Source organism: Phocoena phocoena, chromosome 7, assembly GCF_963924675.1.
Source record: "Phocoena phocoena chromosome 7, mPhoPho1.1, whole genome shotgun sequence".
Lineage (NCBI taxonomy): Eukaryota > Metazoa > Chordata > Mammalia > Artiodactyla > Phocoenidae > Phocoena > Phocoena phocoena.
In genome coordinates, this window is record NC_089225.1 from 114,847,214 (window position 1) to 114,874,835 (window position 27,622).

General features: G+C 57.5%; 2 protein-coding genes across 2 annotated transcripts; both read left to right on the forward strand.

Moving 5' to 3' along the window:
• On the forward strand, positions 1-27,603 carry ANO7 (anoctamin 7). Its single transcript, XM_065880202.1, is given in 28 exon segments — positions 1-87; positions 340-519; positions 1,227-1,251; positions 1,454-1,582; positions 1,702-1,857; positions 2,443-2,609; positions 6,959-7,119; positions 7,514-7,660; positions 8,694-8,745; positions 9,140-9,325; positions 9,962-10,069; positions 10,767-10,903; positions 11,773-11,830; positions 12,629-12,739; positions 13,619-13,784; positions 15,252-15,283; positions 15,285-15,343; positions 15,829-15,859; positions 15,862-15,903; positions 18,282-18,380; positions 19,443-19,550; positions 19,553-19,577; positions 20,865-21,070; positions 21,165-21,311; positions 23,443-23,532; positions 23,902-24,021; positions 24,091-24,111; positions 27,562-27,603. Coding segments are annotated over 28 exon segments (2,892 nt in total).
• LOC136126055 (NADH dehydrogenase [ubiquinone] 1 alpha subcomplex subunit 5-like) lies at positions 2,659-3,000 on the forward strand. The gene is made up of 2 exons (XM_065881108.1): positions 2,659-2,723; positions 2,832-3,000. Exons 1-2 carry the CDS (start codon positions 2,659-2,661, stop codon positions 2,998-3,000), a joined length of 234 nt encoding a protein of 77 aa, XP_065737180.1.
• Positions 27,604-27,622: the final 19 nt, after the last annotated feature.

The window sequence follows — 27,622 nt, forward strand, 5'->3', positions numbered from 1 at the left end:
ATGGCCAGACGGTCCTCCCCGCTGGCCCAGGATCCCCGAGGAGCCGCGGCCCTGTCTCTATTAACGGGTGGTCTGTTCCCCCTGCAGGTGGGGCGGGGGGGTCTGCACTCCAAGCCCACCCTCGGGCCTTGCCAGGCCCTGCCACGCGGAGGGGGAGGCAGGCACTCCCTGGGCAGGTGGGCAGACAGACAGCTGGGGGGCCAGCCTCCCCGTGCTCCCCGTCTCCCTGGTCTGGAGCAGGGGCCCAATCTAGGGCGACTTCCTCTGCTCCCGGGCCGGACCCAGCCCTGCTCCAAGCCCCGTCCTCCCCTCTGAAGTGCCGACTGTGCGGTGAGGCAGGGACCGGGCCCACGTGCCCCTCCTACCCCACCCGTCCCCACCCCGGGCCTGGCCCTGGCGGGATGCAAGAGCGGGGTGCTGCACAGACGGGCCCGGGAAGAGGACAGTGCCGTCCTGATCGACGTGGCCGCCGGGGCAGAGAAGGGGGACTCTCACGGGAGCACAGCCAACGCCTCGGAGGTAACCCCTCCCCTCCTCCCCTCCCCGGGTCCAGGCTCGGTCTGCTCTAGGGTTAGGAGGTGGACGCAGGGACCCGGGAGACAATGGCCCCAGGCCCTTGGTGGGGCGGATGCATGCCAACTGTGTCTTCCCTCCTGCGTCCCCCAGCGACACCCAAACCCTCACCTGCCCCAGCGAAGGGAAGAGGGAGGTGCCCTTAACCCTGAGGGATGAGCAGACACCCCTCAGAACAGGCTGAGCGGGGCCCCCGGTGAAGGGGGAAGGAAGGGGACACAGAGCAACGCACCAGGGTGACGCGGTTGCCTGAAAACAGAGCTGGGCGCACAGCAGACGCGGCCAGTGTTGGGTCTGGGTAGAGACTGTGGGCGCTTGTTGGGTTGTGTCTGCTTCGTTCTGCATCTGCCAATTTATCAGAACACAGAAGTGACGGGGAGAGAAGGCTCTAACCCCCCAGAGGGCGGAGATGGGCTTTAGAATTAGGGTCAGGGTCAGAGCGTGGGTAAGCTTCAGATGGGTTAGGTGAGGGTGAGGGCGGAGCTCTGTACGGTGACGTTATTGATAGGGTAGGTTTTCAGTTAAGGTTAGGGTTAGAGTTAGGATCAAAATTAGTGACGGGGTTCAGGTTAGGTCACCCTGGGCCCAGGGGAGTACAGATGCTTTTGATAAAGTGTGCTGGGGTAAGAACACCCGGCCCCACCTTGTCTTAGGTTCCAGCCGACCCCCGGGACCCAGGTCAGCCACTCTGTGAGGCCCCAAGGATCCTGAGGGCCTCAGCCTGGCCTCAGGCTCACTCATGTTCAAGCTTTGTCCCCTGGGTCAAACCTGGAGAAGAACACACCTCCTGGGGCCTGCAGGAGACTCCCTCCGGGCAGACTGTTGTGGGCCTCCTTTGGCCATCTCTAGGGTTCCCACCCCTGTCCCTGGGGGGCCACAGACACCCCAAGTGAGGCTGTTGGGGAAGATTCCGGGTCCCAGACCCGGGAGTCCCCGCCAGGGAGGTTCCTCTTCCCTGGTCCTCCGGGGCCTCGAGCCTCCGGCTGCTGCGGCCTGAGAGTGGACACAGGTGCCTCCCTTCCTGCTGCCCCAAAACATAGCCTCAGGGGAAACACTCACCCGGAACATCTAGAAACGCAGAAGCATTCCACCCTCTGGGCGCCGTGACCACCTCTGGCCTATCCGAAGGGCACCTGGCTCTTCTCCAGCCTCTGGAGGCCAGCACGGTGGGCGCCCTGGGTCCTGCCCGTGCTGCCCACAGCCCAGGTGCTCCGTGGCCCATGGAAGCGCCCAGAGAGGCTGGAGAGGCCCGGGGCTGGCCTCACCCCCGGATGCACGTGTGCTGTGAGCCCCTCTGGCCACGTGGTCAGAGGCTGCCATTCCTCCCACTTCCTTCCCTCCAGCTGGACGCCAGGCAGCCACCGGCAGGGTGGGAAGCCCCGCCAAGCCCTGGGTCGGTGAGCCCCTCCCATCATCTGCCAGCCGTGCCTATGTTGGTACCGGGGCTGGGGACACAGATGGGGCGCCCAGGGGTGGCAGCGGGAGGACGGGGCCCAGGCCACCATCCTCAGGAACCAGGCCTCCCCTCCCTCGCCCAGCACCATCTCCGGAGCCAGCTGTGGTGCCAGCCGCTGTGCTGGAGGGTGGGGTGAACAGCACACAGCAGGAAGGGGGTCCCTACTGATGAGGGGAGCTGGAGAGGGCTCGGGGGCAGAGCGGTCGGCCGTCTCTCTCCTGCTCTGGCCTCGGGACCAACTCCAAGTCACCTCAGACTCTGCTCTCTTGCGCCCCACACTTTCTCTACCTTCAAAGTGGATCGGATCCATTTCTCCTCACTCCCCACCCCGCGGCTCCTGTCTGCCCCGAGCCACCATAATCTCCCCAGAGCTCTGCACCAGTGCCCACCTGCCAGCCCTGCTCTCCACGCAGCACCGGAAAGACCCGTGCTAAAAGGAGATGCCCTGACCTCGCACCCGTTAGAATGGTTGAACGACAGCAAAGAAACAGAAAACAAGTGCCGGGGAGGACGTGGAGAAACTGGAACCCTCGTGCACTGCCGCTGGAAAGGTGAAACGGCGCGGCTGCGGTGGAGAACGGTATAGCGGTTCCTCAAAAAATTAAACACAGAATTACCGTGTGGCCGTCATGGCGGGCTTGCTGAAGAAGACCACTGGCCTTGTGGGACTGGCTGTATGTGAGAGTCCACACGAGAGGCTAAAAATATTGTATACAAAGATTCTTGGACAAATCCCTAGAAATGCAGCATACCGAAAGTATACAGAACAGATTACAACTGAGAAGCTGCGTATGGTTAAAGCGGAACCAGATGTTAAAAAATTAGAAGAGCAACTTCAGGGAGGCCAAATAGAAGAGGTGATTCTTCAGGCTGAAAATGAACTAAGTCTGGCAAGAAAAATGGTGCAATGGAAACCATGGGAGCCTTTAGTGGAAGAGCCTCTTGCCAACCAATGGAAGTGGCCAATATAAACATCATTAAATGACTTATGTGTTTATGGGAAACTGACGTAATTAAATATTCTGTTATATTAAAAATATTTCCATATTACTGACATCTTATAATCAAGAAAACTGATACAGACCATATATAGGAGACTTGATGAAATTGCTGATTATGTAATAGGGACTTGTGAATCGGTTTTTGATTTGTAGAGCATTCATTCAGATTATTTCAAAAATATTGTTTAAAACAGAAAAAAAAAAAAGAATTACCATATGATCCAGCAATCCCACTTCTAAGTTTATACCCAAAAGAAGTGATGACAAACATTTGTGTTGTTTCCATGTTGGGGGTTATTGTGATTAATGCAGCAATGAGATCACGTACAAGATTTTGTGTTAATGTAAGTGTTCATTGGGGGTGCGGGGGCGTATACCACTGAGTGGAATTTCCAGGTCATATGGTAACTCGATGTTTAACATTTTGAGGAACTGTCAAACTGTTTTCCAACGTGACCCCCATTTTACAAACCACCAGCAATGAATGAGGTTCCAGTTTCTCCACATTCTATCCAACACTTCTTATTGTCTGTCTTGGTAATATAGTTGTCCGAGTGGCTGTTGGGTGGCATCTCACTGTGGGTTTGATTTGTATTCCCCTAATGACTGGTGATACTGAGCATGTTTTCATAGACTTATTGCCAATCTGTATATCTTCTTTAGAGAAATGTCTATTCAAAATCTTTGCCCATTTAAAAATTGGGTTGTGGGACTTCCCTGGTGGCACAGTGGTTAGGAATCCGCCTGCCAATGCAAGGGACACGGGTTTGAGCCCTGCTCCGGGAAGATCCCACGTGCCGCGGAGCAACTAAGCCCGTGCACCACAACTACTGAGCCTGCGCTCTAGAGCCCTCGAGCCACAACTACTGAGCCCGCGTGCCACAACTACTGAAGCCTGTGCTCTGCAACAAGAGAAGCCACCGCACTGAGAAGCCCACACACCGCAACTTAGAGTAGCCCCCGCTCACCGCGACTAGAGACAGCCCGCGTGCAGCAACGAAGACCCAGCACAGCCAAAAATAAATAAATATATTTATTTATTTTTTTTAATTGGGTTGTTTGTCTTTTTATCATTGAATTGTAAAAGTTCTCTTATGTTCTGGATACAAGTCCCTTACCAGATACATGATTTGCATATACATATTTTTTCTCTCAGTCTATGGGTTGCCTTTTTCACTTTCCTAATTGATGTGCTTTGAAGCAGATAGGTCTTTAATTTTGATGAAGACCATCTTACCAATCTTCTCTTTTATTGCCTTGCTTTTGGTGTCGTATCTAAGAAATCATTGCCTAAACCAGGTCATTAAGACTTACAACTATGTTTTTTCCTAAAAAGTTTTATCATTTTAGTCCTTATACTTAGGTCTGGGGAATTCCCTGGCGGTCTAGCGGTTAGGGCAGTGCGCTCTCACTTCCAAGGGCCTGGGTTCAATCCCCGTTTGGGGAACTGAGATCCCACAAGCTGCGTGGTGTGGCCAAAAAAAACCCGAGAACAAAACAAAAAAGAACCTTAGGGCTGTGATCTTTAACTTATTATCTTTTTTTTTTTACACACACACACACTTATGTAGATCTTTAACTTTTATTATCTTTTCTTTTTTACACACACACACACACTTATGTAGATGTTTTAAAAGTAGATTTCTGCTATTGTTTTTTGTTCTTCACAAAATTTTAGAAAGCTTTTCACATCAGTACATATAAACACATCCCATTCTTTTTTTTAAATTGGGGTATAGATATTTTATTAATTTACCATCTTAACTCCACTTTGAGTTAATTTTTGTAAATGGTGTGAAGTAGGGGTCCAAATTCATTCTTCTTGTGAAAATTCACTTGTCCCAGCAACATTTGTTGAAGTCACTATTCTTTTCCCATTGAATTGTTGACCTCTTTGTTTTAAAAACTGATAATAAAATTGGGTTTATTTTCGAAATCTCAAATATATTCCGTTGATCTATATGTCTGTCCTTATGCTGGTGCCACTCTGTCTTGATTATCCTATCTTTTTTTTTTTTTTTTTTTTTTTTTTTTGCAGTACGCGGGCCTCTCATTGTTGTGGCCTCTCCCGTTGTGGAGCACAGGCTCCAGACGCACAGGCTCAGCGGCCATGGCTCACGGGCCCAGCCGCTCCGCGGCATGTGGGTCACAAACCCGCGTCCCCTGCATCGGCAGGCGGACTCTCAACCACTGCGCCACCAGGGAAGCCCTTATCCTATCTTTGTAGTGAGTATTGAAATAAAAAATTGTGAGTTCTAAAATTTTGTTCTCCTTTTTCTACATTGTTTTGGCTAATCTGGGTCTCACGTGTTTCCATATGAATTTTAAACTTGTCAATTTCTGCAAAAAAAAAAAAGTCAGCTAAGATTTTGATAGGGACTGTGTTGAATCTGTAGGTCAATCTGGGGAGTACTGCTGTCTTCACTATGTTAAGTCCTCTCATTCATGCACATGGGATATTTTTGTGTTTATCTAGTTAGTGCTTCTTCAACTTATTTCAACAATATTCGGTACTTTGCAGTGTGTACATCTTACACTTTCTTTGCTGTTAAATTTGTTCAGGTTTTTTGGGGGGAGCTGTTATAAATGGATTGTTTTTCTTTGTTTTATTTTCAGCTTGCTTGTTGCTAGTGTATAGAAATACAGTTGTTTTGTGTGTTAAGTTTGTATCCTGCAAACTTGCCAAACCTGTTATTAGTTCTAATAGTGTTTGTAGTGGCTTCTTTGGGATTTTCTATACACAAGGTCATGCCATCTGTAAACAGAGAGAGTTTGACGTTTACATTTACCTGTTTGTTTATCCTCTTGGTCCGTTCATTCGTTCTTGCGTATCTGCACTTCCACCTGAGAGTATCCCCTTTAGTATTTACTGTAGAGCATGTGTCTGGGGCTAAATCTCTCGGATTTTGATCGTCTGAGAATATCTTCACTTAGCCTTCATTTCTGAAGAACATTTCGACTGGATAAAGAATTTTAGTTTGCAGTATTTCCCCACCCTTTAAAGACGTCGTTCCGTTGTCTTTGGCCTCCGTCGTTTCAGTTGAGGAATCGTGTGCCTGTTTTATTATTTTCCCCTGAAAAAAGCATGGTTTTCTTTCTCACTGCTTTTAAGATTTCTCTTTATCTTTAATACAGCAGAGCCATGCTGCACAATGGTTTTCCTAGTTTTTAAACCCTGTCTGGAGCTCACGGAGCTTTTTGAACCTTTGAACTGATTTATTTCGTCAGATTTGGAAATTCTCGAACATTCTTGTTCAAAGATTGCTTCCTTCCTGCTCTCTCCTGGTTCTCGGATTACGGTCTGTTGGGCCTTTGACCACGACCCCACCCTTCTTGTACCCTGATCTGTTCTTGCCGTTCTTTCTGCTCCGAACGTCACTTTTTCTACTGGTCTCTCCTTCAGTTCAGCAAGCCTGTCTTCTGTTGAGTCTAGTTGCCTATTAAACACGTCCAATGAGTTCTTAATTTCATACGCTGTGTTTGGCTATTTTATTTCTTAGTTTTGGCTGCACCACGCGGCATGTGGGATCTTATTAGTTCCCCAAACAAGGACCGAGCTAGCACCCCCTGCAGCGGAAGCGTGGAGTCTTAACCCCCGGACCGCCAGGGCAGCCTCCGCTTTGCTATCTTGGCACGTGCATTTGATCCTTTCCACAGATTCTAATTCTCTCTCAAAGCAGTCCAGTTGTTCATCAGACCACTCTGTCCATTCTTTACCCTTTTTTTCTCTTTTAACTTAATAACCACCATTATTTTGCACCTTTTCTGCTAAGAGCTCCACTGTGGGGTTCGCCTCTGGGTCTCTGTTGGCTCTGGCACCCTCCTGTGCAGTGCTGAGCTTTGCTCTGGCAGGTGGTCCAGTTACTGGCAGGTCACCTTGCTGGGCCTGAGCTTGGTTTCAGGTGTCAGCTCTGCACCCATCCCGCAGGTGCAGAGTCCTCACCCCTGTGCTATTGCCCAGGAGGCTCAGCTGGGAAGCCAGAGGGGCCGACAGGCTCCCTCCTCCCTGTGTGGCTGGAGCTCCAGCACTGTGCTTCCTGAGTCTCTGTTAGCCATCAGCCTGCAGCAGCCGCCTCTGGGCGTGAACGAGTCAGCAGCTCCAAGAACCCCCGGATCTCCTCACAGACCTGTGTCTCCATCCTCTCCACATAGCACCCCTCAAGCCCAAGGCCCCTTAGCAGCCCCGGATTCTGACCTCCCTCTGGGCTCTGTGGCCCTGCCCTGCATTAGGGAGAGAGATGAAGCGAATGCTTCCCTTCTCTCGAGGGCCTTAGCCCGGCATCCACGGCTTCCTATGCTTTGCCCAGCTTTTACAGTCTCTATGGCAGGGAGCTAAGGCTGATGTGACTCAGAGTCCTTCCAGACCCACATAGACTCCTGAGGAGTTTGGGGCTCACTCTGCAGGGATGGGGGCCACAGAGGAGCCAGAGGGCTGGCCCCAGCCCCTCTCCAGGGCTCAGCTTTCCCCCGTGGTCCAATGCAGGGCTGTCCCGAAAGCTCTCCTGAGCCCTCCCACCCCAGCAAGGACCAGGGAGGGCCTGGGAAGGAGACACAGAGGAGCAGGCCAAGCGGCCGGTGCCCAGATCCTACTGCCCACCGGGAGCCTGGGCGTCCCGTACCTGTGGGCCAGGTACGTCGGGTAGCTGGGGAGCCCCAGGCTCAGCGTTCGTTCAGTGACCTTGCCCCACGAGACCTGAGGGCATGGTGTCCCGAGACTTGGAACAAATCAAGCCCCAAAGTCCTGCTGGGGGCCTCACCCTTCAGTGAGCACCCCATGGAACCATTAACCACAGGCCAGTATAATACCCACCCATCGCAGGAGGCCAAAGCCCTCAGGCCACCTGAAAACTCAGAAGCCACCTTCCGTTCATCTGTCCCACCTCCAACGTTAGAGCTTTTGTCAAGGGGTGACATTTGTAATCATAACCGTGTTTTTATAGAATTAAACAGCTGAAGAAGTCCTTTCACATGCAGCATGTCGGTTATAACGGTTGGCATCACTTAGATCCCCTCGGTCTCCTGCACCCTCCACCCTCCTTTCCTACCGGCTTCCTCTGTTCCCCAGGGACAGGCTCTGCCATCAGAGGAACCGATCCTGAATTTTATGTTAATCACATTCTTGTGTTGTGGGTTTTTAAAAATCATTTTTGCCCCCATTTCACGTCACCAAACAACACAGCTTGGTTTTGTCTCTTTGAACTTGATGGAAGGTCTCAGTGTCACTCCTCCTGAGGTAGTGTTCGCGAGGCCCGCCTGCGTCGCTGGCCACTGTCCTTGCTGTGGAGAAGCCACTGTCTTCCTCTCTGTCCTTGTGTGGACAGACATTTGACTTCTTCCCAGTTTGGGGTGATTATGAAGACGGGCTGCTGTGCACCTGTGCCGTGCCCTCACGGGGCTGTCTCCTAAGGGTAGGGTCGCTGGCGGGGTGCAGGGCCACACCAGTCCCCAGGCACGTTGCACCGCCGACAGCGGGAACTCCTCTCAACACTTGGTGGTGTCAGTTCTTACAACCCGGTGGGTGTACAGTGGTGTCTCGCTGCAGTTTTAATTCACCTTTTCCCTGATTCCTAAAAAGATGGAGCATTTTTTGCATGTTTATGGGCTCTTTGTGTTTCCAGTACTGCGAACGGTCTTTTCGTGTCTTTTGCACCTTTTGCGCTCAGGCCGTCCATCGATAGCAATGCTGGGCGCATTTTCTCATCAGTGCTGGTGCTTGTATCCTGGACGTTTCCTCGTTGTCGCTTCCATGCGTGGCAAACCCCTTCCGCTGTCGGCCTGGCTGTCCCAGCATCACGGTGTCCTGGTTGGTTTTGACCACACGGCTTTCCCTCCACCTTGTGTTCTGTTTCCTGTCCCTCAGGCATGAAGTGAGCCCCTGCCGCCCTTGCTGCCCGCCCTCCCCGGCCCACAGCCGGCTGCGCTCCCTTCCAGAGCTGCCTTAAGAGTTGGCAGACATACACACCGTGGGATTGGGGCCAAGACCCCTCCCTTTCCAGGTTCAGATCCACTTGACAGCCTGGTGCGGGGAGGGGCTGCAAAGCTGCCCTGTACGATGGAAACGGTGTGGCTCACAGGTGCGGTCACATGACTTTGCCAAACCTTCTTCCAGAACTGGGCTGCATCCTCCTTGGGCGTGGGGACCATGCTGCCCGAAGCCACACGCTGCCCAAAGGGCCCTCAGCCTTCAGTCCAGATGGCGGCCCTCAGCTTTCAGCACACGTCACAGCCAGCTGGGGCCGCCCATGCCTGTCCCCTGGGCTTCTGGCCTTTCGGGGACCCCGATGGCTGTGATATGGTAGCGAGGACTGAGAGCCACTGAAGAGGACAGTTTGGGAAAGCAGGTGCACTCAGCAGAGACGCCAGTCCCTGGGACAGAGACGCCGGGCCCCGAGCAGAGAGGCTGGGCCCTGGAACTGAAAGTCCCGGCTCCGGCTCCAGGAAAGCCTGGCACGCGCCTGCACACAGACACACGGCCAGGCCCGCCCGTGTGTGCACACCTCTGTTGTACGTGCATAACATACACAGATGCCCAGTGGCTTGTTGAAGGCGCAGACGGGCGTTCGTTATCCGCAGAGTTTCTTGCCCATGGACGTCAGGACAGCCAGGTGGCGGCCTCGCGGGGACTGTCGCTGTTTGGCTGGCTTCCAAACAGGAGCGGCCCCCCGTGCCGGCTTCCACAGGTCCACAGAAGCAAGTTGCCTTTTATCGAATAGGTTTAAAACAGCGCTGGTGAGCTGTTACCACGTTACCTACGGAAATGCCCCTTTTCCTTAGAGTGTGAATGCACACACACACACACACTCAGGGGCACACACGCGTGCACCCACACGTGTGCACACGCGTGCATAAAGATGACCGCACATGCCACACGCGCACACGTGTACACGCATGCGTGCACCCCAGGCTGTCACGGAGCCCCCCGTCCCGGCAGCGTGACGTCCAGGACGAGGACAGCGTGGTGCACTACCACCTCTTCAGCGCCCCTTGGGCTGTGCTCCGCTATTACGCGGAGGACCTGTATCTGAAGCTGCCCCTGCAGGTACCCAGGGCACGTCGGGGACAGAGAGGGCCTGGAGGCCCCCCACAGCCAGGATCGCTTGTGACGGCACTCCAGTTCCCGGGGGCAGCCACCAGTGCTGACGATCCTGGGGGCTCCCCACTCCGTGTCCCCGAGGGTCCCTGCCAACACCCCTACCCCACCCCCGCCAGTTCCACGGTGCTCCTAGAAGCCTTGTGGCCAAGTCGGGTGAGGGGTGGTGCCCCCATGGTGGGCTCAGGGGAGGGGCGGGCAGTGCGTACAGCAGCCAAGGCTCTAAGCGGGCCACCTGGGCCCCCTTCCAGGCCTGGACCCTCTCCAGGCCTCCTGCTGAGGGCCAGCCCTCCAGGCAGGGGCACAGGGTGGAGGGGCAGCGGCTCCCAGGTGACCTCAGGTTGACAGGCCTAGGGGCTGCTCTACTGCCCAGTCTGTGGGCTGCCTGGGACCGTCATGGCGTGCGGATGGAAAAAGAGACGTGCCCCCACCCTCTCGTCCTTCTTGCCGTGAGGGGCTCTGGGCCTCAAACTGACCAGCAGAGCAGCCCTGGAGCCTGAGGCCCGGAGAGGGAAAGGGGCTCGCCTGGCGTTTCTGCAGGGCCCACAGCAGAGCCGGGGAGGGCGGGAGCCAGGGTGCCCACACCCCACCGCCTGGTGTCTGCGTCCCCTCAGGACGGGGAGGGGCAACTGACGATTCCTTCCAGGAGCTGCCCAACCAGGCCTCCAACTGGGCAGCCAGCGTGCTGGAGTGGCTGGGGTTCCCCAACATCCTGCTGGAGGACGTGCCCGACGTGCCCCACAAGTCTTACTCCTGCCAGTTCAAAGTGAGCAATCTGTCCAGGTAAGATGGCCCCACCACTCCGCCAGACAGCCTCACACAGGGCCCTGGGATGGATGAAAGAATCAACGGATGAGTGAACCAAAACCTGCTGCTCTTCCCCTAAACTCTCTCCTTCCCAGAGCTTTTCGACCAGGGCCTGCGAATCTCAGGTAGGTGAGCTTTCGTGCACGCCGCCTGTATCAGTCAGATAGGCAGGTTGTGCTGCGGAACGAGCATCCCCCAAACCTCAGGGGCTGGACGTGAAGGTTCACTTCCTGCTCAGCGCCATGTCCGTGGTGGGTGGGCAGGGTGTCCTGAGGCCCGGGTGGGTGCAGGCTCCATCTCACACAGAAAATGCAAGCGGTCAGTCCACACTGGCTCCTGGATCCCTTCTCCCATTCACATTTTACTGCCCAAAGCAGGTCACACAGCCACACACCCAGCAGGCAGGTTAGGGCAGCGTCCAGGCCTGGGGGGACCCGTGTGGGTGGCCAGCACCAGAAACCCCCATGCTGAGGACACCTCCTTCCCGGGCTGGTGGGAGGATTCAGCCTCACCCACACGTGTCCCTACACAGGGAATCCCCAAGGTTCTGGTGTCCCAGGGAGGGCCCTCTGGTCAACCACCTGTCCACACAGGCTACCACCAGACACCGCCCAGAGGCCTTTGGTCCTGAGTTCGGAACTTCAGGGGATGCAGATGTCTGTGGGCTCCTTTGCCCAAGTGCAGTCCACTCTCCCCTACCCTGGGGGGGTTTCTGTGATGTCCTGCCATTCCCTCAGGAAAGGAAAAGGCCCAAACGGGAGCTGCCCATGCCGCCCGGTGGCAGTGGTCGCTCTCTGAGGCCTGGCTGAGGCGCAGGCACCTGAGTTCTGACTCTGAGCCCACAGGTTCCTCGGGAGTGAGAACCAGGCCACCTTCTTGCCCATCACCTACAGGCACCAGATTGTGAGTGGGGTCCTGACCCAGCTCTGAGAGGCCTGCGGCCCCAGACCTCCCGGCCCCCAGTGGGCAGCTGAGGCCTCTGCGGGCACAGGAAGGTTCGCCTTTGTCCTGACCAGAGGGATGAGGTCCCGGGGCTGGGGGCCCCCGGGGGGGTGAGGGGATGGATGCTTGGAGGCTGCCCCCACCTCACTGCATAAGGGGAGCACAGCTGGGGCCCCGAATGGGTATCACCTTCAAGAACCTGTGGGACTTGCCAAGACCACGGGGACTGGGGAGGTGTGAGTCCAGTTGGTCAGTGAGGACGGGAACCACGGGCAGAGCCGACCAGAGGCTGAGCGTCCTCGAGAAGCATGGGCAGTGCCTGGCCTATGGTGAGGGAGGGCCTGGGACAGGTCTGCCCAGGAGAACCGGCTGGTGACAACTGAAGGGCACAGGCCACGTGGGCTGCCCAGCAGGGGCTGGGCCGCCCCCGACACAGGCCTCCAGGTGGAGGCTGACTCCTGCCCAGAGTGAGGACCCAGGGCGGGCTGCGCTTAGCTAGGGCATGGGTTCAAATCCAGACTCAACTCCCATGAGCCTAGCATCCCAGCCAAGGTCTCCCATCTACCAAGCGTGAGAACGATCACCACCCTTGGGGGTTGTGTGAGCCGGTGACATGAGGAAGAGCTGGGTGTACCCTTGCCATTGTCGCCAGGAGCCTCGGGAGGCTGTCTGTGGGCTCAGCCCCAAGACGGGAGGGCCCGGGTGTCCCCGCCCCCCCGTCACATGACAGGTGACCAGTTCCATCCCTGCCACCCCCAGCTGTTCGAGGTCCTGGCCAAGACCCCGTACGGCCACGAGAGGAAGCGCCTGTTTGGGATCGACCAGCTGCTGGGGGAGGGGGTCTTCAGCGCAGCCTTCCCCCAGCACGACGTGATTCCAGGGGCTGGAGGGGCGGGGCAGGGTGGTCGGGCTGCCGCCGGAGGGTGAGTTTCTGGATGAGGGGGACCCCAGGTCCTGCCCGGGAATGCGGGGCAGCAGCACACCAGGCCCCGCTGCGGCCTGTCGTCTCCCCGAGCAGCTTCTCTCTCTCGGGGGGATGGGGAGGTCACCGAGCCCCTCACAGACCCGGGGAGGATGTGCTCACCACGCCAGCTGCCACCGTACCGGGCTCGGTCAGCCTCACCGTCACCCTTGACAAAATGCCCACTGCGTGGGTTAAGAGGCTGTTTACTCCCCATGAGGCCCCCAGAGCCGCACGAAGGGGCAGCGGGGCCTCAGGGCCCAGGTCAGTCCCGCACCCACTGCTGTGTGACTGGGGAACAGTCGGTCCCGGGCAGCCACCGAGGAGGTGAATGTGGACGCGCCCCGGGAAGTGCCTGGGCACTCAGGCTCCATCACGCTCCGCGGGCCTCGCCCTCCCTGCTGGCCAGGGCTGCACGGCACAGGGTCGGTAGAACCCTCACCCAGAGACGCGGAGCCCACTCTGGACCACAGTCACTGGCTCCTCCCAGGGCCACCCCTCCAGGCCCTTCCTCTGCCCTGGACTTGGACCCCGGGCTGAGGGGCTCAGCACAGATGTCCCCTCCTCAGAGAGGCCTTCCTGGACCCCCAGCCCCCAAAGGGACTCTTTTGCCCTTGAGCAGCAGCCCTGCATCCTGGGGTGTGTCTGCCGTGTGCCCATGCTGGGCCGGCGGCCACCTGTGGGTCTCGCCCTGCCCTGAGGCCCCCACACACCTAGACTGTGCCTGGCTGGGGTAGGGTGCCCAGACCAGCCTGGATCCTCCCTGCCCGACCGCTTCTCACCCCCAGGGCCCCTTGACGACACCCCCAGAGGGCCCACGGGCCCTGGGCCTCACCCGGAGGCAGGTCCGGCTCCAGCCCTGGGCCCACTGGCACAAGTGGCACACGTACCAGCTTCTGGACCACGTGCGCAGGTACCTCCGGGAGAAGGTGGCCTTCTACTTCACCTGGCTCAGTGAATCTCGTGCCCACCGCCCCTCGGGGCCTCCTGGGCCCCTAGCTTGGTCTTCAGGGTAACAGTCTGCTAATAGGTGCCCCCAAGAAGGGAGCTGTGCCGGGGGCTCAGCCACCGGCCATGCTGACCCCTCCTAGGCCAGCGCTCCCTGGCCGAGCCCTGCCCCTGCCCCACCACCTGGCCCCATAAGGTAACCCAGCACTGGGACCGTTCTGGGGCACCCCCATGTGCTGGCCATGGACCGGGAACCCCCTTCTGCAGCCAGGGCCCCCTTTTGACTCCAGCCCTCAGTGTCCCTGGCCCACCAGACATGTCCCGGGGAGCCCTGGGCCACCCCAGGAACTCCCAACCCGGCAGAGGTCGCCCCTGCCCGGGGTCCAGGGAGAGCCACCCTCTCACCTCCTCCAGGCAGGCTGGCACCCTGGGTATGGCTGTCCGCCCCGGACGGCCCCCCGTCCTCGCTTTCCTCACGGGCTCCCCACCCTGCCACCCAGCACAGTCTCGCCCCCCGCGCCCCCCGTCCTGCCCCAGAGAGCGATGCGCCTGCCCTCAATCGCGCATGCGCACGTCTGTCAAGATGGCGAGCAGTGCTGGGGTGCTGTGCAGGGCGGCGGTTCCTGCCCTTGTGGAGTGTACCGGCCTCGGGTGACACAAGGAGAGGCCACCCATAGCCTCTGGGGACCCGGATGCGGCGGGGGTGTGGCTGTGGCCAGGGCGTTGGCGCCCAAGGCACAGCCCACGTGTGAAGGACCTGAGGCTCCATCTCGGGGCAGGGAGGGCCGGGGCCCCAGGAGGGCAAGGCCAGACCACAGGGCCATGGGGGGCACGACAGGTGGGGTCCTCGTCTCGGTCCTGGACAGACTTGCATTTTACAGAGGTCACTCTGGCTCACGCAGGGCAGACAGGACACCAGGCTGGGATGGATCTGGGCTTGACCCGTGAGAGGCAGACAGGGTGCACACTTGAGGGCTTGGGGGTACTGAGGGACCTGGCCACGGTGGGGTGGGGTGCAGAGCCGGAGGCATCCACAGTGACCCCCAGTCACCCAGGACTGGAGTCCAGTGGGTGATGTGCCTGTGAAGCAGGGGACACCCATCCTGGGCATGTTGGTTGGAGGTGAATGGGGCTCAGGAAAGGGATGTCTGGGAGGTGGGAGGCACAATGGGCTGGAGCCCTGGGGGCTCAGGTGCCGAGGTCAACGTGGGGGTGGTCCACAGTCCCGGGTGTGGCGAGGAGGGCAGAGCTGTGCCCAGAGCTGCCGGGGGGGTCCTCCCCGAGGACCGGTCCCCTCCCAGCTTCCTAGAAGGCCCCCTCCCCTGCTGGCTGAATGTGGTCCCCAGAGGACGTGCGGCTATGTAGACCCCCACCTGGGGCTCAGCCCTGCGCTGGGTACCCAGGCCACCCACAGCCAACTCCCAGGGTTTCCCTGCCTGGGCCCTGACAGCTGACCCTGGCGTTCCCCTGCAGGGCTCTACACAGGCTGGCTGGTGCCAGTGGCGTGGGGCGGGCACACTGGTGTCCCTGGTGGGCTGTCTCATGGTGTCCTCAGACGCACCCACGTAGTGTCCTCTCCCCTCAGCTCCCAGGCCTGCCCCTTGCCTCCTGAGATGGGTGTGCAGTAAGAGGGACCCCCAGGTGCCAGGCCCTGTGCAGCGCTGGGGATAGAGGTGAGCACTGAGCACATCCCTGCCTTAAGGATGTCATGGAGGGTCCTGCCCGCGAGCTTGGCTAGAAGACTGGCAGGTGGACAGGGGTGCTCCCCAACTGACAGGTGGACAGGTGTGATCGCAGGTTGATTTTATTGGCACTCGCCCTTGTTTCGTACAATAGTGTAAACTTTTCTTACAATAGATAAATAACTGGGCTTGGGTTTTATCCTACTATAGAGCTGAAATTTCAAGAAGTTATCTCCAAAATTATCATTGCATACATTTTTAAAAGAAATGCTGGGCCTGGCAAAGACAGTGTGGGGAAGGAGGGGGCAAGGGGGCGGGGCAGGGGGAGGGCCGCCTGCCCAGCCCCCACAGCTGCCCTCCCCGCCCAGAAGGCAGGAGCTGTGCCCGCTCTGCCTGGACTCTGCCCCTTCTGGCTGCTCCCCCGCGCCTGTGCGCTGGTCCAGGTATGAGGGCAGGTGAGGGGAGGAAGGCAGACCCCTGGGTCCTGGCCCTGCCCCACCCATAAGCCCAGCTCGGTCCCCACCTAAGGCAGAGCCCTCTGTGAGTTACGTAACCCGGGTGGCAAGGTCCCCACTGGGCTGGGACTGCAACTGGCGCCCCCCTCACAGCACTCAGCAGGGTGCCTGCACCAGCAGACGTCCACCTGGAGCTTTTACTGTTATTGTTGTCAGTATGTGTGGCTGGCCGAGAAGGTCAACTGGCGACCCCCGAGCAGGTAAGCCCTGAAGTTCTCAGGCACGGCCAGACTGAGCAGAATTCGAGAGGCCGGAGCGAGGGGCCCCTTGGGGTCCCTGAGCCCTCTGGGTCCCGTCAGCCCGCACACTTCCAGGGTGTGTCAGCTTTTCCATGGGAACGGCGGCCTCACCGGCATGCCATACTCACTGGGCCTTGAGCCCTGGTGCCCAGGATGGACCCACAGACAGAGACACCTTTGACACACTGCTGGGAACCCATCTGTACCAGTTTCCTAGGACTGCTGTGACAAATTACCACAAACGGGGGGTTTAAAACAACAAATTGCTTTTCTCCCAGTTTTGGAGGCCAGAGTCCAGTATGGGGGGTTGGCAGGGCTGGTTCCTTCTGGAGAATTGGCTCTGGGCCTCCGGCCTGGGTTCTGGGGGCCGCCAGGAATCCTCCCGTCCACTGGCTGAGGCTGCATCTCTCCCATCTCTGCCTCTGTCTTCACGTGGCCTCTCCCTCTGTGCGTCGCTGTGTCTGTCTCCGCTTCTCTTACAGGGATTTGTCATTGGTTTTAGGCCGTCCCCCTAATCCAGGGTGCTCTTATTTGGAGATCCTTACCCTGACTACACATGCAAAAGCCTTTTTTCCAAGTAAGGCTATATTCTGAGGTTCCAGGTGGACATATCTTATGGGGGCCACAGTTCCATCCACTACAGTCCACCCTCTGGCCCCCCAAATTTTATGTCCATCCCATGTGCAAAATACATTCACCCCCAACCCAGTGTCTCTGGAGTCTCACCCACTGCAGCATCAACTCTAAGTCCAAAATCTCATCTAAATATCAACAATGCAAAAAGTCCCCGATCTCAGAAAGTGGAAGCTGGTTTGTGCAGGATGAAGAATCACTGTAGGGTGGGTTCCCCCAGAGCGGACGCCCAGGCAAAGACCCGGATTCAAGTAACGGGTGTGGGTGTCACCCTGGGAAGCATGCAAGGGGCAGGGGCAGTGCAGAAGGTGGTGCACCCACGAGTACTTGAGGTGGGGGGGTCACCACTGTGGGCTTGTGAGCTCAACCCTGCCCCACACCCTCTGAGACATTGTAGAAAATCCCTCAAAATGTGCCTGTGGTTCCTTACTGGCTGAGGGCCAAGCACACCCCGAAGCAGCATGAGTGGGTGTTTTGAACAGTCCACAGGTGGCCTCTAGGCTGGGCCAAGGGGACCCGGGTGGGAGTCCAACAGCTCCTGTGGAGCACCTCACCTGAAAGACCCTCTTCTCCCTGATGGAGAACAGCAACTTCCCATGGGTCTGGGCTGTGACCCAACCCGACAGCTGCCTGCAAAGTGACTGACCCCCAAGGGACACTCTCCATTTTCGCATGAGAGGGGAGGGGCTTTCCAGGGACAGGGCAGATGGGACCACAACTCGGGGCATGACTGCACATGACATATAGCAGTCAGGCAGCTTTGTTACCAGTTATCAGTGGGAAAAGTTCCCAACTCAAAATGGTTTCAACAAAAAATGGAGTTTCACTGGCTCCTCTGTTGAAAATACAGGACTCTGTGAACTCAGGTATGGCTGGATCCAGGTGTTTAAACAATGTTGCACTGCTTTCCCAAGCATTGGCTGTGTCCTCAGGCAGGCTCTCCTCACCTGGTAGGGAAGACATTCTGCAGTGTGGGCTGACATCCCAAGAGCACAGGACGACACCCTCTAGCTTAGTAGCCAGTGCAAGGCATGCTGTCCCACAAGCTCCCCATAAAAGCCCCAGGCCCACCTCTCACTGGCTTGATCAGGTCACTGATTGGTGAGGCCTGCCTGAATCCTGGGTCCTCCCTGGAGCCACAGGCTAGGGTCAACCCCATGTGGGTTCCCAAAAGAGCCCAGGGTTGCTGTACGGCCGTGCTTCTCGTGTTCCCGTGACAGTCCGCCCGTGGGACCTGGGGAAGACTGTGGGGGCTTGACTGAGGTCAGGAAGGGGGAGGGAGGGAAGGAGGGTCTCTGCAGTCCTCAAGGTGCCCCTGGCATGTCTGAAAGGGAGATGAGGGCATGGCAGGGGCCACCTTCGAGGCATAGAGAAGGATAGGCAGCCGTGAGGCTGGTCCCTCCCACAAGCTAATCTGGAGCCCTGATGCTGTAGTGTGCGGCCGGAGGCTGCCTCACTGAGTTGGCACAGGAGCTCCTGGTCATCACAGTGGGCAAGCAGATCATTTGCAACGTGCAGGAGATTGTCCCGCGAGTCACCCACCCCAACCCGTCCCTGGGAAGCATCTAGGGACCGTGGGACCCGGAAGTGTCTGAGGCCGCAGCCCCCAGTGCAGCCCCAGCTGGGAGAAGAGGTTGGGGGGAAGGCAGGCCCGGCCCCTCCTGGACCCCAGTGACTCCAGTGCTGTGTGGGGGGAGGGTCGGCCCCAGCCACCTGCCCCACAGGCTCTCTGCCACCTCCACCCCATGTAGTTGTGGCAGGTGCTTGAGTTCTTTTGCCCAGGGGCCAGCTTTGGAGGGGAGGAGGCCTGGGTGCCCGGGCCCTGCCCCATCCATGCCGGTCCATCCTGTCTGCAGCCCACTGTGGCTGGGCCGGGGCATTCTTAACGGGGACACTGGGGTCCCACCTCCCCAGTGCCACCCACTGGCAGCACTGGCGCCCCTCCCATGCCAGAGCCCTTGCAATGGCCTGTCCAGGCATGGCCTCTTATCTGGCCCGAGGCTGGACTCAACCTGGACGCCCTCCAGCATCCCCACACACCCGATCTCCCTGTGATGGCCGCTCCCTGGCAACTCCCCGGGGCAACCGAAACCGTGGCTTCAGACCTTGGCCAATCCACGTGCCCTCTGTGGGCGTGGCCCTGACTCTCAGGGCAGGTGGTGCCGGGAAGCTGAATTCAAGATTACAACAGGCAGGTGTAGCTGGGCTAGTGAGCGACACACACGCACACACACATGCCCCACTGTCCTCATTCGCTCCCTCCCAGCCCTGACACAGCTCCGCGGCATCCGCTCCCTCCCAGCCCTGACACAGCTCCGCGGCATCTGCTCCCTCCCAGCCCTGACACAGCTCCGCGGAGGAATCGATGCCCCTAGATCTCCTACAAGTGATGCTGACTTCCTGAGGGCTCTGCTGGGGAGCTTGGCACGCCCTCGCCCCCACCCCTGCTGCCGTAGGAGCAGAAGGCCTCACCCTCGCACTGCCCACCCTGTGGCCCCAGACCCTCCTCCCCCTGCTGCCCTTTGCTTGCAGAGCGACCAGGACCCGGCTTGGGAGGACGGGGCCATCGTCCTGGGGGTTTCTGTCTCCAGGGAGCTACGGGGCTGGTGGCAGAGGTCCCGGCTCTGCTCCAAGGAGAGGAAGGCAGGGCTGGCCAGGTGCCCTGGGAGGCAGGCAGACTACGAGCTTCTGCCCTTCCAAGGCCCCTTTTTGACGGACACCTTGAGATGGGTAGGAGCCATGGCGGTGGCCGCAGCCACTGTGCGCGGGGAGGGGCAGCCGCACTACTGAGGGGTCTTCCAGCCTCAGCATTCCTGTCTACATCTGCCTTGAAACATGATGTAGGGGTCCCTGATGGAGCCAGGCCTGCAAAGATCAGGAATTGTGGCGGCCAGAGTGGGGAGCGCCCAGGAAAGCCTGGCTGAGGACGGCAGTGGCAGCATCCTGGGCACTGGGGTTTGGAAGAGGACCTGGGCAGTTGATGGGGCTCTCTTGGAGCGGCCTTAATCTCCCCCCCCCCCCACCGCGGAAAGCCTGGGCCAGAGCCCCCCGTAGGAAATGAGAAGTGGGGTACTCAGGAGAGTCAGCCCTGGGGGTGAGGGCAAAGGCCCCCTGAGAGGTAAGGTTACACCTCTGGGGAGTTGATTTTCTCCAGACATTTTCTCAATGCCCGCACTCTCTGCTGGACCCTCCAGTGCCCTTGCCAGGTGGAGGCCTATGCCTGGGGCTCATTCCCTGCATGAGGTGACTGCAGTTTTTGAGGCCAGAGTCCGCATCTAATGCGGGCACTGGTCCCTGCAGCCAGGCCCTTCTCTTTGATAACAGGGAGAGAATCATGGCACAATCTGAAGTGCTGCATCTGAGCCAACACATTGCTGTGATCTCCCCCGCAGCCAAAGCAAAAGGGGTGGCAGTAGTGGCATCGTTCTGTGGGTAAAAGGGAGCAGAAGGCTCACAAGGGAGAGACATGGTTTTTCATGATAATGTGAGCCGGCTGACCTTGTGTCTCTACTCCACTGGACAAAAGGCAATGGGACCCCATGCTCTCCTTAGGAATTATACCTAAGAGCCAGGAACCCCTTTCAAGGAGCCCCTTCCTAGAACCAGCCCTAGAATCAGAGGCAGATTCTACTCCAATCCTGCCAGGGTGAGCCAAGCAGTGGGGAGGACTGTTAAGAGTCCCTGACCTCGGGGAGATGGGGTGGCCCATGACCAGCCAGAAACGCATCCAACTCTCTGAGAGCAGTCCGGGGAGGCTTCCTGAAGGAAGGAGCCCTGCAGCCGAGCCTGCGGGATGAGTACCAGCAGGAGGAGCAGGAAAGGCCAGAGGCCGGGTCTGCTGTGCACAAGCAGGGGCTTCCCCTGAAGGGCGCAAGTGAAGGGTTTACGGTGGGCAGTGTCGGCCATCGGTCGCAGGCACGCGTGGCCCTTACCACCAGCTGCAACCGGGCGGGCAGGAGTCAGGGTACGCGGGCCGTGGCTACCGGAGGGCCTGGCGGCGACCACCGACCCCCGCAGTGCTGCAGTCCGGCTTCATCACCGTCTTCGTGGCCGCCTGCCTCCTCGCGCCGCTCTTCGCCCTGCTCAACAACCGGGTGGAGATCCGCCTGCACGCGCGCAAGTTCGTCCGCGAGCGCCGGCGCCCCGTGGCCGAGCGCCCGCAAGGCATCGCCATCTGCTTCCACATCCCGGCGGGCATCACCCGCCTGGCGCTCACCAGCAGCGTGAGCGCGCGGGGCCCGCCCGGGGTGGGGAGGGTGTCCGCGGGGGAGAGCGGGGCCGGGCGGGGCGGGGCGCGCGGCCCCGCCGGTCGCCCAGGCCTTCCTACTGGCCTTCTCGTCCGACTTCCTGCCGCGCGCCTACTACCAGTGGAGCCGCGCCCGCAACCTGCGCGGCTTCGGCAACTTCACGCTGGCGCGCGCCCCGCCCGCTTTTGCCGCTGTTCACAACCGCACGTGCAGGTGAGTCGGTGCCGGGGACGGGGCTGGGCGGGGCTGGGCGGGGCTGGGCGGGGCTGGGCGGGGCTCCCACCCGGAGGGGCCGGGCTGGGAGGGCCTCGCGCCCCTGGCTTCCCGCCTCCTTCCCGCTTCCGGAGCCCCGCCGGTCCGGTTGCTGCCCTGCGGGAGGGATCTTGATCACCAACCCCATTCCTTCCATGGGTACAAGCTTCTTTTCTTTTTCTAGTTCTTCCTGAGTCAATTTTGGTATTTAGTATTTGTTTTTACGGAAAACTGTTTCAGTTAAGCTTTAGAATGTAACGACATGAACTTATATTCTCTTAAGACCTCGTTTTGTAGTTATGGCCCCATTTTCTTTCCAGATATAGTACGTGTATTTCCTCTTGAAAATCAATTTTCTGAGTTGAAACCTTAACTCGTTTCAGACTTCTTGGGTTTTAATAAACAAATTGTGTCTATAAATTTATTTGAACATACTTTTTATAAATTTATTTATTTATTTTTGGCTGCTTTGGGTCTTTGTTGCTGTGCGTGGGCTTTCTCTAGTTGCCGCGAGCAGGGGCTACTCTTGGTTGCAGTGCACGGGCTTCTCATTGCAGTGGCTTCTCTTGTTGCGGAGCACAGGCTGTAGGCGTGCGGGCTTCAGTAGTTGTGGCTCGCGGGCTCCAGAGCACAGGCTCAGTAGTTGTGGCGCATGGGCTTAGTTGCTCCATGGCATGTGGGATCTTCCCGGACCAGGGCTCGAACCCGTGTCCCCTGCATTGGCAGGCAGATTCTTAACCACTGCACCACCAGGGAAGCCCCTGAACATACTTTTTAAAAGCTTCATTCCACTAGTGTTGATAATACTTCTATCCTTCACTTCTAAATATTTCATCACTTCAATTGTGATTTACCTATTTATCCATGAATCACTTAGGAAAGTAATTTCCCAAACACACAGAGTTTTGTTTTTGCTACTTTTAAGAAATCATTTGTGGTTTAACTGCACGGAGGTCAGAGAGCCTGAAGAGTTGACATGATGTAAACCTCACATTTGTTGAGTCTCCCTTTAGGATCTGCTGGTCACAATGGATTTTTGCATACGTTTCAAGTGAACCTAAACAGAATCTTTATTAATTTTGGAGCAAGGTTCTACATATACCCATTAGGTCAGGCTTCTAAGCTTTATTGTTCAGATTTTAATTTTACTACTAGAAGAAGACAAAACACTTTTAGTCACTTGTTAATCACAACTCTGGTGTATTTCATTAACTTCTGTGGCTACAGTGTTTTCTTATGCATTATCTTTCCTCTGAGTTCATTTTTCTTCTCCCTGAAGTTTATCCTTTAATAAAGGCACTTTTAGGAACGGTGTGGCTGGTGAACTCTTAAGCATGTTCATTTTGTCCTTCAAATGGCAGGTATAAAATTCTAGGTTAAGCATTATTTTCCCTTAGCTCTTTCTAAATATTTCTCTTTCGTGCACTGGCTTTTCTTGTTAGAAGCATTCGTTGCATTTAAGACTTTTTCATTTTCCTTCATCTGTGTCATTAACGGGCCTGTCACAGAAGGGTTAAGTTTCTCACTGAGACCCAGCAGGTGCTGCCGATCTAGAGTGATGCCTTCCTTTAGTTCTGGAAGAGCCGCATTCCTTCAGGCAGTGATTCTCCATGCTCCCTGACCTTCTCTGCTGTTGGAGCATCTCCATTCCCCCATGTGTCTTGAGCACTCTCTCCTATTTGTCTGTCTTTCTGGGCCTCAGCACTGCGTAATTGTCTTCCAGCTCCCACGATGTGTCCCTTCTGTCATGTCTCGTTTAGCCACTTAAAGTATAGCCCGTTCTTTGGGGAATTTTTATTTTCAAGATTTTTGGCTTTTTTCTTTTCCTACAAAGTTGGCCCTGGTAATGCTTTGTTACCACAACACAGAAATACGGAGGACATGAAAGGACGGCAAGATGACCATTCAATCTGAACTAGCCAGCAAAGCCCAGTGTCGTGCTCAGGAGAGCAAAGGAGCTGGCCGGGCAGCCTGCGTGGGGACATTCCCTGCTCCCAGTACCCTCGCTGGTAAGCCCAGCCGGTGAGGAGGAGAAGCTGAGAAGTGCGTCTGGCACCCTCAGCCTGGCTCCCCACTGAGCCCCATGTCTCCTGCAGGTATCGGGCTTTCGGGGGGATGATGGACATCATGCCCGGATCTACTGGAATCTTCTGGCTATCCACCTGGCCTTCATCATCGTGTGTGAGGCACCAGCATGGTGGGCCCCACTGCCCACCCCCAGTACTCTGCCTAATCCCAGCACAAGATGTGCAGGGGTTGGCGTGCCCAAGGGCGCTCACTGCTGTGTCACCTTGTTCAGATCACAGTCCTCTGCATCCCTTCCCTGCCTGGCCTCTGTCTCCAGCTGTGTGGACGTCAGAATGCCCTGGGCACTGAGGAGTGTCCCACGGAAGCCAGGGGGTGGTCTCTGTCGCTGTGGCCTCTGCCTCTTCCGGGAGTTTCCTTTTCTGCACTGATGCTTGCTGTCCGCTCAACCCACACCTGAGGAGCAGGTGCCCCACGAAGGCCACCCTGGGCACTTGTTTTGCCAAGGGGTGGGGGTGCCCTGCCCCCAGCACGTGGTGTTCCCCATCGGCCGGGTCCTTGACCTCTTGGTGCCTGACATCCCCGGATCTGTGGAGATCAAGGTGAAGCGGGAGTACTACCTGGCCAAGCAGGCACTAGCCGAGGACGAGGTGAGCACCCCAGCCCCCGATGCTCTGCTGCTGTCCCGCTCCCCCTTCTCTGCCCTTTCCTGAAAACAGGTTCTTGGTGGAACAAACGGGGCGGAAGGAGCAGTCCTCGGGCTCAGAGATGAATCTGAGCCCACAAGCCTAGGCTGCCAGGAGCCAGAGGCAAAGGGGTCGCTCTGAGAGCAGCCCCACCTGGAGGGCGGGGGGGGGGGGGGGAGATGCGGAGCTGTCAAAGGCTCACCACCCTCAGTGGCCACAGCCCGTCTCCTGGCCCCTCAGGCCTGCTGTGGCGCCCATGGCCAGCCAACTGCAGCGTGGTACCTGGAGCGCTGGGCATGCTGTGCCCGGGGGTATCAGGCAGCTCCTGCCCAGCCCCAGGGACCAGTGCTGTCTCCTCACTCCCCTGGGGCAGGACGGCTCCGGTCCTTCCAGCCCCTGCCCCTCCCCCCTCCCCATCGCCTGGCAGGCATAGGAGGTGGCTTCCGCCACAGGCTGCTCCGTTCACGCTTCCATCCCCCTCAGCCCTTCCGTGAGGCTCATCTCCTGTCCTCTGTCTTCTCTTCCGTGCTCCCTGCACGTGCTCTCCCTCAGATGGCGGTGTCGCCTCTCCAGACCAGCCCCGCCCCTTCCCACCGTCCACGCAGCGTCTTGCGAAACCTGCTGGGAGTCTGCCCACCACCCCCGCCCCGTCCCCTGCGTCCCCCCGCGTTCCCCGTCCCAAGGCCTGCAGGTCTGTCTTCTCATCTCGAGCCCCTTTCCTTTCCAGCCTGTCCACAGCCTCTGAGCCGCCCTTTCCTCTCCTCCTGTGGCACCACCTGACTCCCCCAGATGGTGCGCTCTGAGGAGTGGGCACCCCTTCTCTCCGGGCAGCGAGCACCCAAATGGGGAAGGTTTGGAAGGAGACTGAACTTTATCCCCTGACCAGTGAACGCCTCGAGGAAAGGACACTCCTGCGATGCTCGGTGCATCTCCTTCAAGAAGTTCTGCCTGTCTGGGTGCACATGGTCCTCTTCAGAGCTGGGAGCTTAACGGTACCTGCAGTTCGACTCTGTCCACTGACTGGCTTCACCACCTCTCTCTGTGTTTACCTTCTCCTGGCTCGGATCACACAGCACCTCCCAACGTCACCATCTGCTTACCGTTCTCTTGCTCTGCGGTTAGAAATCACACGGCATGAACGCCGGAGACGCTGCCCACCTTCGTTTCCTTCGGGGACGCTCCTCGAAGTGCACAGCAGTGTCAAAAAGGACACGTGGTTTTCAAAGCGCTTTGATGCACTGCACCACCGCCCAGCTTTTCCCCAGAACTGCCGGTTGACACCTTTATTTAAAAACCCACGGGGCTTCCCTGGTGGCACAGTGGTTGAGAGTCTGCCTGCCGATGCTGGGGACACGGGTTCGTGCCCCGGTCTGGGAAGATTCCACATACCGCGGAGCGGCTGAGCCTGCGCTCCGCAACAGTGAGAGGCCCGCGTACCGCGAAAAAAAAAAAAAAAAAAAAAACCCACGGCTCTGGGCCTCGGGCAGCACTGAGCATTTCTTGACCCGTGGGGCTGAGGCTGTGGTGTGGCCACTGACATTTTTTTAGAATCTGCCATTTGCTTACCCACTGTTTAAAAAATGAGCCGTCCTTCCGCTTGTGGGTGGTGGGGCTGCACGTACCATGCCCTTGTCACCAAATCCACAAGTATTTTCTCGCAGATGGTTGCTTTGTTTCAAACTTTTTAAATTTTAAAGTAAATTTATGGAAACATAAGAAATGCCAGGTCACACCTCGGGTTTTCATGAAGTGAACACACCAGTGTAACCAGCTTTTGAAGGAAGACACAGCCCTGGTCACCAGGACGCGGTCCTGACAAGGACCTTCCCACACCACCCTCCTCCTCCCACCTAGAGTAGCCACCAACGTGGCCTCCGTTGGAGGGACGGAATGATGGAACCCACAGGTGCGACCTTTTCCACGGGCCGCACAACCACGAGCCTTCCCTGCAGCGTCGTGCGTAACTAGCCCACCCCGGCTGCTGTGTCAGCTCCCTGAATGAAGACGGCCACTGAGCCGTTCTGCCCAGCTGCTGGGGACAGCGCTGCCTTCAAACTTCTGCCTTCAAACTTCGTCCACACCTCCTGGTGCCTGCTGGTGCCCCCGCAGGGTGCATGTTTAGGAGTGGGAAGTGCCGGGTCACTGTCCGCCCCCAACAGTGACGCCTCCCAGCGCTGTGGCTCCTGCGGGAACAGTTAACACAGGGCTAAGAACCCTGTGCCAGCTGGGAGAACTACACCAAACACCTGTGGGTGTCCAGTTACCACTCAAGAGCATGCTGAAGACACGCCTGGTTTCACAAGACTGAGCACAAGGGCTTCCCTGGTGGCATGATGGTTAAGAATCCACCTGCCAATGCAGGGGACACAGGTTCGAGCCCTGGTCTGGGAAGATCCCACATGCCGTGGAGCAACTAAGCCCGGGCGCCACACTTACTGAGCCCATGCGCCACAACTACTGAAGCCCACGCACCTAGAGCCCTCGAGCCACAACCACTGAAGTCCACGTGCCTAGAGCCCGTGCTCCGCTACAAGAGAAGCCCACGCACCACAACAAAGAGCAGCCCCTGCTCGTCGCAACTAGAGAAAGCCTGCGCGCAGCAACAAAGACCCAACACAGCCAAAAAAAAAAAAAAAAAAAAAAAAATTCCACTATTAAAAAAAAAAAGAATGAGAGAATGAGCACACGCTGGGACTCATAAACTGTATCTGGTTTCGGGTTTTATTTTAGAATTTATAAAATTCCAGTGTCATCCATATTCATGAGCCTTTACACATGTTTGCATATAATCTCCAAATTTTAAAGTTAAGGCCAAGGGATGGATGGTAGCCATGGACACATATGATATGGAAGACGTTCAACAAGGAGACGGACACACGCACCCATTCCCGCCAGGCTCTCCCCGCAGCATCGGAGGCCGCAGGGGACAGGCCTGGGCACAGTCATCTCATCCCCTTTAACAACAACCAAAAACAGAGCGAGCGAGACCCCAAACACAGTTTAGGAAAGGGGAGTTTGCATCTATGACGTTTAGCAGTAAATGCACGTGTGCAAAAATCTGTTGTGAGAATTAAAAATTTACCTCTGGGGAGGACAGGGCTGGATGCTGTAGGAAAGACAGAGGGAGGGGGAGGTGTGGGCAGACTCCTGGGGGGCCAGTGGGAAAGGCTCCGAAACTCATGCCGAAGGAGAAGAGGGGATGGCCCTTCCCCTGCGAGGCTCCCAGAGGCGGGGGGGCCTTTCCTCCTGTCTCCCTGTTGCAATCAACCCCACCTCCTTCGGGGTCACGCAGCCCACCCAGCAGGAGCAAACGCCCCTCCTTTCCTCTCCCAGGTGGCCACGCCTCTGAATGGGCACACTTAAGGCCGCCGGAGCTAGTGGGGACTTGCAGAGGCGACCGCAGTTAGACTCGGGGTCTACTCAGGAACTGAAGAGTCAGAAGGGGTCCGAGCTCCAGTTAATAAATTGAGAGGAAAACTCTGGGGGCGGGGAGAAGGTGGTCAGAGCAGAGACGACTGTCCCCAGGGCACAGGGCAGCTCCTCTAGGAGGCCCAGCATCTGGCAA

Coding starts and splice junctions, on each gene's coding strand:
- LOC136126055 (XM_065881108.1), top strand. CDS start 2,659: ATGGCGGGCTTGCTGAAGAAGACCACTGGCCTTGTGGGACTGGCTGTA. Junction 2,724..2,831: donor GTATGTGAGAGTCCACACGA/GAGGCTAAAAAT, acceptor TATGGTTAAAGC/GGAACCAGATGTTAAAAAAT.